We start from the raw sequence: 7,724 nt of genomic DNA, 5'->3' as shown, positions 1-7,724 counted from the left end.
GGTCTCTAGGTCATACTCGCGGTAGGTCCAAAGGAGGAAAACAAACCGGAAAGAAAAGCTTCCTGCAGACGCACCCATCACCCCTCCCTCTCCCTCCCCCTCTCCAACGGAGCTCCAAAAAAGTAAACGCCTCGGGCAGGGTCAAGAACGGGGTACCCACCCACCCCCAAAAACACCTTTCCGGCATATTTCGACGAACAGCCAGGAAGAAAAACCGCACACATAATTTGCAAAAAACATAACAAAACAGAAGAACTGCGCTCAAGAATCTGCGAACCAGTGCGGGTCTACGGGCCGCGCCTGGCACCAAATCTCTCCATTACCCGCCTTTGAGTTGAGCAATCAAACCACGCACCCGCACACATCAACGACGTCCGACGGCGACGTTAATCATTGATTGCTTTATTATCAGATCAGATTATGTGCGCGCTTCATCCCCAAAGATAAGCTCCAAGTGCTCTCTCCATGTACCTACCACTAGGGGAAAAAGAAGAGAAGTGCCTTGCAGACGCTGGAATCTTCAGCACCGGTTCCTTTCATGCGTCGACGACGACGCCCGCCTTTCTTTCCCTGTTCAATCATGAAAAAAAACCTACCCGCCTTCCCAGCAAAGAGATTCCACGTGTAAGGGCACAATTTTTAGATGAAATAATGGAGCTGTTTTTTTTAGTAAATATTTTTTCTTATTCTGCGCGCTCGCGGTGAGAATTTATCAACGGCTATTTAGTCAATGGCTGTCGATTTTCGCCGGTGACATGCAAATACTGAGCAGAATTGACATCTACGCCGCGGTAAACTTGTTGATAGTTACCGCTTTGGTTTTCCTGAGCATCAGGGTCGTACCATTGAGCCAGAAAGATATGCATAGATATACGTACGTAGCTGGTGAATTATTATACGGGCATGGCGCAGTATTCAACACCAACTTCCAAAGCTGTGTGACGAGATCCTAGACAAGGATATACAACATCTAATGTATTGCATAGGGAAGTTGGACTTTTGCATACCAGAACCACCGGAGGCTGGGTGCTGGCCCAAGCAACAAGGTCAAACATGAGGAACGGGGCCCACACAGCAGCATTCTCCTTTTCCTCCTCCATGGGCTGAAAAACACGCTAGTGGCAAACGTGCAAAAGGAGCCGATTAGGATGTGAATGCGTCTATAGCGCCTCACCTTAACCATTTTCTGCGAGGGAACGGCAGGCAGCTTCTTCTTCCTCCTCCATGCTGCTCTGCGCCACGAACCCATCGCCCATGGTGGTTGCTTAGGCAGTCAGGGTCCGAGTAGCGCAAAGCACCCCTGCGGTAGCCGAGTTTCATGAGAGGAAACCATGCAGCCGCTCAGCTCATCATGGAGTAGCAGCAACAGTAGATACACCACCAAATCGTCCGCACCGTTCGCTAGCCTTGTCGCTGCCGCCCTTTTGCTCTGTTTCGTCTCGCCGACCAGCTCCTGCACAGAGCAGGAGAGGGGCGCCCTCCTCGGCTTCCTGGGCGGGCTCGTGCCGGGCGGCAGCGGAAGTCTCAACGTGTCGTGGGTGAACGGCACGGACTGCTGCCAATGGGAAGGCGTCCTCTGCAGCGGCGACGGCACGGTCACGGACGTCTTGCTGCCTTCCAGAGGTCTCAGAGGCCTCGTCTCGCCATCCTTCGGCGATCTTCCTGGCCTGCTGCGCCTCAACCTGTCTCATAATTCGCTTGAAGGCAATCTACCGGCAGAATTGGTGTTCTCCAGAAGCATTACTGTCCTCGACGTCAGCTTCAACCGCCTCGATGGTCCTCTGCAGGAGTTGCAATCCTCAGATACTGGCCTTCCTCTCCAGGTGCTGAATATCTCAAGCAATTTGTTTACAGGACAGTTTCCATCCGTGACATGGGAGGCCATGAAGAATCTGTTTGCTCTTAATGCGAGCAACAACACCTTCACAGGACAAATACCATCTTCTATCTGCAGCAACGCCCCCTTGTTTGACATGCTTGACCTTTGTTTCAACCAATTCAGTGGCAACATTCCCCCAGGGCTTGGCAGTTGCTCCATGCTGAAAGTGCTCAAGGTTGGACACAACAACCTCAGCGGAGCTCTCCCGCCGGAACTCTTCAATGCTACCTCACTGGAGCAGCTCTCCTTACCCAACAATTTCTTGCAAGGAGTTCTTGATGGCTCCCACATAGCAAAACTAAGCAGTCTGACTGTCCTTAATCTTGGATCGACTGGCCTCAGTGGCAAGATTCCGGATTCTGTCGGCCAGTTAACAAGATTGGAGCAACTCTACTTGGACAACAACAAGATGTCTGGTGAGCTGCCACCGGCCCTAGGTAACTGCTCAAATCTCAGATACATTACCATCAGAAACAACAGTTTTACCGGGGAACTTAGCAAAGTCAACTTCACCATGTTGGATCTGAGGACAGCTGATTTTTCATTGAACAACTTCACTGGTACAATTCCTGAAAGTATCTACTCATGCACCAACCTAGTTGCGTTACGGCTGGCTTTCAATCAATTTCAAGGCCAGATCTCACCAAGCATTGGAAATCTCAGGTCCCTCTCCTTCTTTTCAATCACCGGCAACTCTTTTACAAATATCACAAATGCACTTCAGATGCTCAAGAGCTGCAAGAATCTCACCTCCCTGCTTATTGGAACCAACTTCAAGGGTGAAACCATACCACAGGATGAAACAATTGATGGTTTTGAGAAGCTTCAGGTACTCACCATAGATGATTGCCCATTGGTTGGGCAAATCCCGCTTTGGATATCAAAGCTTGAAAAATTGGAGATGCTAGACCTGTCAATGAATCAACTCACTGGACCGATACCATCCTGGATTGATGGGCTGGGCTTCCTGTTCTTTCTAGATATATCAAGCAACAAACTTACAGGGGATATACCAGCTGCATTGACAAAGATGCCGATGTTACTATCAGAGAAAAATGCTGCTAAGCTGGACCCAAAGTTCCTTGAGTTGCCTGTATTTTGGACACCATTACGTCAATACCGGATGGTCAGTGCTTTCCCCAACAAATTGTGTCTGGACAACAATAATTTCACTGGTGTGATTCCCCCTGAGATTGGTCAGCTAAAAATGCTTGACATCCTTAATTTAAGCTCCAACAGCTTAACTGGTGGAATACCACAAGAAATCTGCAACCTCACAAACCTGCAAACACTCGATCTGTCGAACAACCAGCTCACAGGTGCAATACCATCTGCACTGAATGGTCTGCACTTCCTTTCCAAATTTGATGTTTCCAACAACAAGCTAGAAGGGAAAGTTCCAAGTGGAGGACAGTTTGATTCTTTTTCAAATTCTAGCTACAGTGGGAATCCAAAGCTATGTGGCCCTATGATCAATAATGACTGCAACTCAACATCATCTTCAGCGTCCCCAAGACGGTGGAACAAGAAGAACATTACTGCCGTTGGATTAGGTGTGTTCTTCGGCGGGCTTGCCATTCTGTTCTTGCTGGGACGTCTGCTTATGGCCCTCAGAAGAACAAACTCTGTCCACCAAAACAAGGGTAGCAGCAATGGCGACATAGAGGCAAGTTCATTTACCTCTGCATCAGATGACTTGTGCAATGTGATGAAAGGAAGCATTTTGGTGATGGTACCTCAAGGCAAGGGAGAATCAGGCAAAATCACCTTCCATGATATCTTAAAGGCCACAAATAACTTTGACCAGCAGAACATCATCGGCTGCGGAGGTAATGGTCTGGTTTACAAGGCAGAACTGCCAAATGGACCCAAGCTTGCCATCAAGAAGCTCAACGGCGAAATGTGTCTGATGGAAAGAGAATTCACCGCAGAGGTTGACGCACTCACCGTGGCGAAACACGACAACCTTGTGCCTCTATGGGGCTACTACATCCAGGGAAACTCGAGGCTCCTCATATATTCTTACATGGAGAATGGCAGCCTGGATGATTGGCTTCACAACAGGGACAATGGCAACACATTGCTTGACTGGCCAACAAGGCTAGAGATTGCACAAGGAGCAAGCCGGGGCCTTTTCTACATCCACAATATCTGCAAGCCACACATTGTACATCGTGATATCAAGTCCAGCAACATCCTTCTTGACAGAGATTTCAAAGCTTATGTTGCAGATTTCGGGCTTGCCAGATTGATCCGTCCCTATGACACACATGTCACAACTGAGCTGGTCGGCACTCTGGGTTATATTCCTCCCGAGTACGGGCACGCATGGGTGGCCACACTGAGGGGAGACATATACAGTTTTGGAGTGGTGCTGCTTGAGCTGCTCACGGGGAAAAGGCCCGTCGAGGTCCTGTCCAAGTCCAAGGAACTTGTCCAGTGGGTACGGGAGATGACGTCCCAGGGAAAGCATACTGAAGTCCTGGATCCAGCGCTGAGAGAACAAGGGCATGAAGAGCAAATGCTGAAGGTGCTTGAAGTTGCTCGCAAGTGTATCAACCATAATCCTTGCCAGAGGCCAAGCATCCAAGAGGTGGTATCCTGCCTGGAAAATGCAGATGTGAACCTGCAGGTGGAAATGTAGTTAAAAGTAGAATAGATACAGGTGGTAATCTTGTGCTTTGCTAGACTAGGTGTAACCTGAGTAGAAGGATTGTTTTCTAACAGATCGTACAGTCGTGTGTGTAGTGTACATCTCTGTACAGAAAAAAAAAGAGGCTTTGTAGTTGTGAGCCCATATATTCAATTTTGCCTCTTTTTGTGTGTGGAAACATTTCAGCTCCAAACTCGGTTCCACAATTACGGAAAATGGTATTCTTGCGCTTTGCTAGACTAGGTGTAAACTGAGTAAAATGATTGTTTTCTAACAAATTGCACAGTTATGTGTGTAAGCTGAGTAGAAAAAAGGCTCGTAGTTACAAGACCATATATTCAATTTTGCTTTTTTGTGTGTGGAAACATTGCAGCTCCAGACCCCGTTCCACGATTACGGAAAGTGGGTTGACATGCGCCCCCAGGTGCTGTTTGAGAAAGAGAAAGTGGGTTCAGAGCTGTTGCTGAATTCATCTTCATTTATTTGAGCTGCCTCAGTGCACTTCCGAGAACAATCCTGCGAAGCGGAGTGGGAACATGTTGATATGCTAGCAGAATAACTTCGATTTCTCTGAGAAAAGGCGCACAACACAACGTGGGAAGTCCAACATTACAGCACCTAGTTGACTAGTTGTTCCTATGACATTGGATTTATTTCTGAGACCAGAATCACGCGCATATGGCTTCACTAAGTCCTAATTGTTGCCATCGGAGAGCTAGTTTCAGTATACTGTACCAATATGAGGTCTGGTGGGGAAATCGAACTGTGGACGCGGCATTGATCCAGAACCCAGAGCAAAAGGAGTGCAATCCGCATGTCACGGACAACACATTGTAGCAGACTTAATAACGGTTTCTTCGAACGCCATGAAAAATCGCATCTATGGCATGAGGCGGGTTTGCTAATGGACGGGCACCGCACCGAAAGAAACAGCAGCGCTAGCAACAACCAAATCAAATTCCTAGGGCATCAAGTCGTTACCCCGTGCCGACCCTCAGCCGTCGCGCCACCGCGGCGCCTCGCCGCCGGCTCAACGCTTCCGATGGTTGCGCTTGCGCCCCGCGGCGGAAGGGGAGGCGGCCTCGCGTCGCCGCGGCCGGAGATGGGGGAGGGGGGCAGTGGCAGACGGTGGCCGCGGTTGGCACGGCCAGAGCCCAGAGCCCATTTGGGCAAGTTTGTCAGGGCCCCAGGATTGCGGGCTGTTTGATTTGTTTTGAGACAATTTCGGGCCATTTGATCTTCAGGAGTCCTGAGATGAGCGTGCAAACCAATTGTTTTGACAGGGCTGCAGCCCATTAAGGTTTGCACGCTCGCTCGCTCAGTTGTCTCGCCGGTTCCAGGAACAAGATTTCCTTCAAAACAATTGGTGGATTCGGACGCAAGTGACATAATGAAAACTGTGCCACCTTTGTTCAAAAAAAAAAAAAAAACTGTGCTACCTTCGTGGAGATGGTCTATCTCGGTTCTTACTATAGCAAGAAACTTCAAGACAGCTACAGCCTACAGCAAGATCGCATGATATGTCTGAAACAAAATGATGCAAGCCAGACCCAAAATTTACGAAAAAGGGTTTCTCCCACTTTGTATTACAAAGCAACCATCGATACATCCAACGATAGGTGCTGGGGCCGCAGCACAAACAAGCCCAAAGAAAAACAGAGAAGAAAGGAAGAGAAACAAATGCCAACAACGGCAGATCGACGAAACGAAGATGACCGGCGACAGTTGCACCCTCCGGAGAAGTACCACCATGTTCCCAGTACCCGAAGCGCCGTGTACCAAGCAACACCTTCAAGAAGGAGGCGACGACGACGCCGCTGCTGCCCGGACTAGTCCTAGGGTTTCCCCCGGTACGCGGGGGGCAGTGAGGGGAGGGGTGTACCCGACGCCCTTCAGGAAGGTCCGACGGCACCCACAGGCGTCGGGGTCGGACGAGCCGCCGGAGATTTCTTCCAACCCAAACCCCCACCACCACCCAGACGAATCATAGTGCACCGCCCATCGGGCCGCCCACCAACATGTGCCACCACGGTCACCGAATCAACTTTGTCGTCTCCCTGAGGTCACCGACACGAGACCTGAAGGATGGGAGAAGGGAGAGTGGCCTTGGGGGCATCCGCAACATCACCGACGTGAGGGGACAACCACCACCGCCACCGCGGAGCCGACCGGACGCGCGGACAAGGGGCCTCCCAGGCATCGAGGCCCGGCCGGACCCAAAAGGGTCCGGACAGCCCCTGCCGTCACGCTGCAACTCGCTGGCCGACGAAGCCGCCACCGCCCGCAGACCACCTCCATTTCACCACCAACCAGGGAGCAGCGCCGCCACGCACCGACTCGCCGGCCCGCCCTAGCCGAGATGGAGCCCGAAAGGGCCCAAATCTGGGCCGCGCGGGCGCCGTCGGCCACCAGCACCGCCACGTCGCCCCGCGGCCAACGGCCGCGCCACCGCACCGAGAACCACGGAGCTCGCCGGAATCCCGCCACCGAACCCCACCACAGCGGCCGAGCAGCACCGCTGCCATCGGGAGGCCCCGCGCCCCCCAAGAGCGAGCGGGGAAGGGACAGCCCGCCGCCGCTAGCGCCGCGCGGGCAGGGCCCTGTGGCTCCGACCGGCGGCGGCAGGGAGGAAGATGGACGGGGAGGATGCCGAAGGAGAGGAGGCAGGGGGCCGCCCGTCGCCTGCGGGGGGGCGAGCGGGCGGAAGGGAGCGCGGGGGAGGGGGAGGGGGAGGCGGGGAGCGCGCGGCTGGCGGCCGGCGGCGGCGGAGGGAGAGGGGGAAACCTAGTCGCAGGAGCGGGGGAAACCTAGATCACCGTTTTACTCCAGACCCAAGATTTACAAAATTAAACGTTTTCTTTGCAGATGAAGGAAGTGGTGTGACAGCTGCTGTCCTTAGATGATAGGGATCAGTTTATCGCCGCGCAATGTAAGTTCATTCCACTTGCAGCTAATGCAATTACCACGGAAGCGACGGCTATGAGACATGGCTTGGCATCTGCCAACTCTTTTGGTTTCAATAAGATTGAAGCGGAGTCAGATTCACTTTCAGTAATTAATTTTGTTCTGATCATACAAGATGGTGGGATGAAGCCACAACACTATTTGCGGAATGTGTGGACATAGGTACTACAATTGAGATGATCATGTTTAAGCATTGTTTTCGTTCATGTAACCAAGTGGCTCATAGCT

General features: G+C 51.6%; 1 protein-coding gene across 1 annotated transcript; it reads left to right on the top strand.

Moving 5' to 3' along the window:
* The first annotated feature begins 882 nt into the window (after window positions 1-882).
* On the top strand, window positions 883-4,710 carry LOC125518995 (tyrosine-sulfated glycopeptide receptor 1-like). Its single transcript, XM_048683878.1, has one exon. The coding sequence runs from the start codon at window positions 1,332-1,334 to the stop codon at window positions 4,521-4,523; it is 3,192 nt and encodes a 1,063-aa protein (XP_048539835.1). The 5' UTR covers window positions 883-1,331; the 3' UTR covers window positions 4,524-4,710.
* Window positions 4,711-7,724: the final 3,014 nt, after the last annotated feature.

The sequence above is a fragment of the Triticum urartu genome, chromosome 7 (genome assembly GCF_003073215.2).
Source record: "Triticum urartu cultivar G1812 chromosome 7, Tu2.1, whole genome shotgun sequence".
Lineage (NCBI taxonomy): Eukaryota > Viridiplantae > Streptophyta > Magnoliopsida > Poales > Poaceae > Triticum > Triticum urartu.
This window is presented reverse-complemented; position numbering and strand designations above follow the sequence as displayed.

Bases quoted from the DNA above. Each gene is read 5' to 3' on its own strand.
- LOC125518995 (XM_048683878.1), top strand. From the start codon at position 1,332: ATGCAGCCGCTCAGCTCATCATGGAGTAGCAGCAACAGTAGATACACC.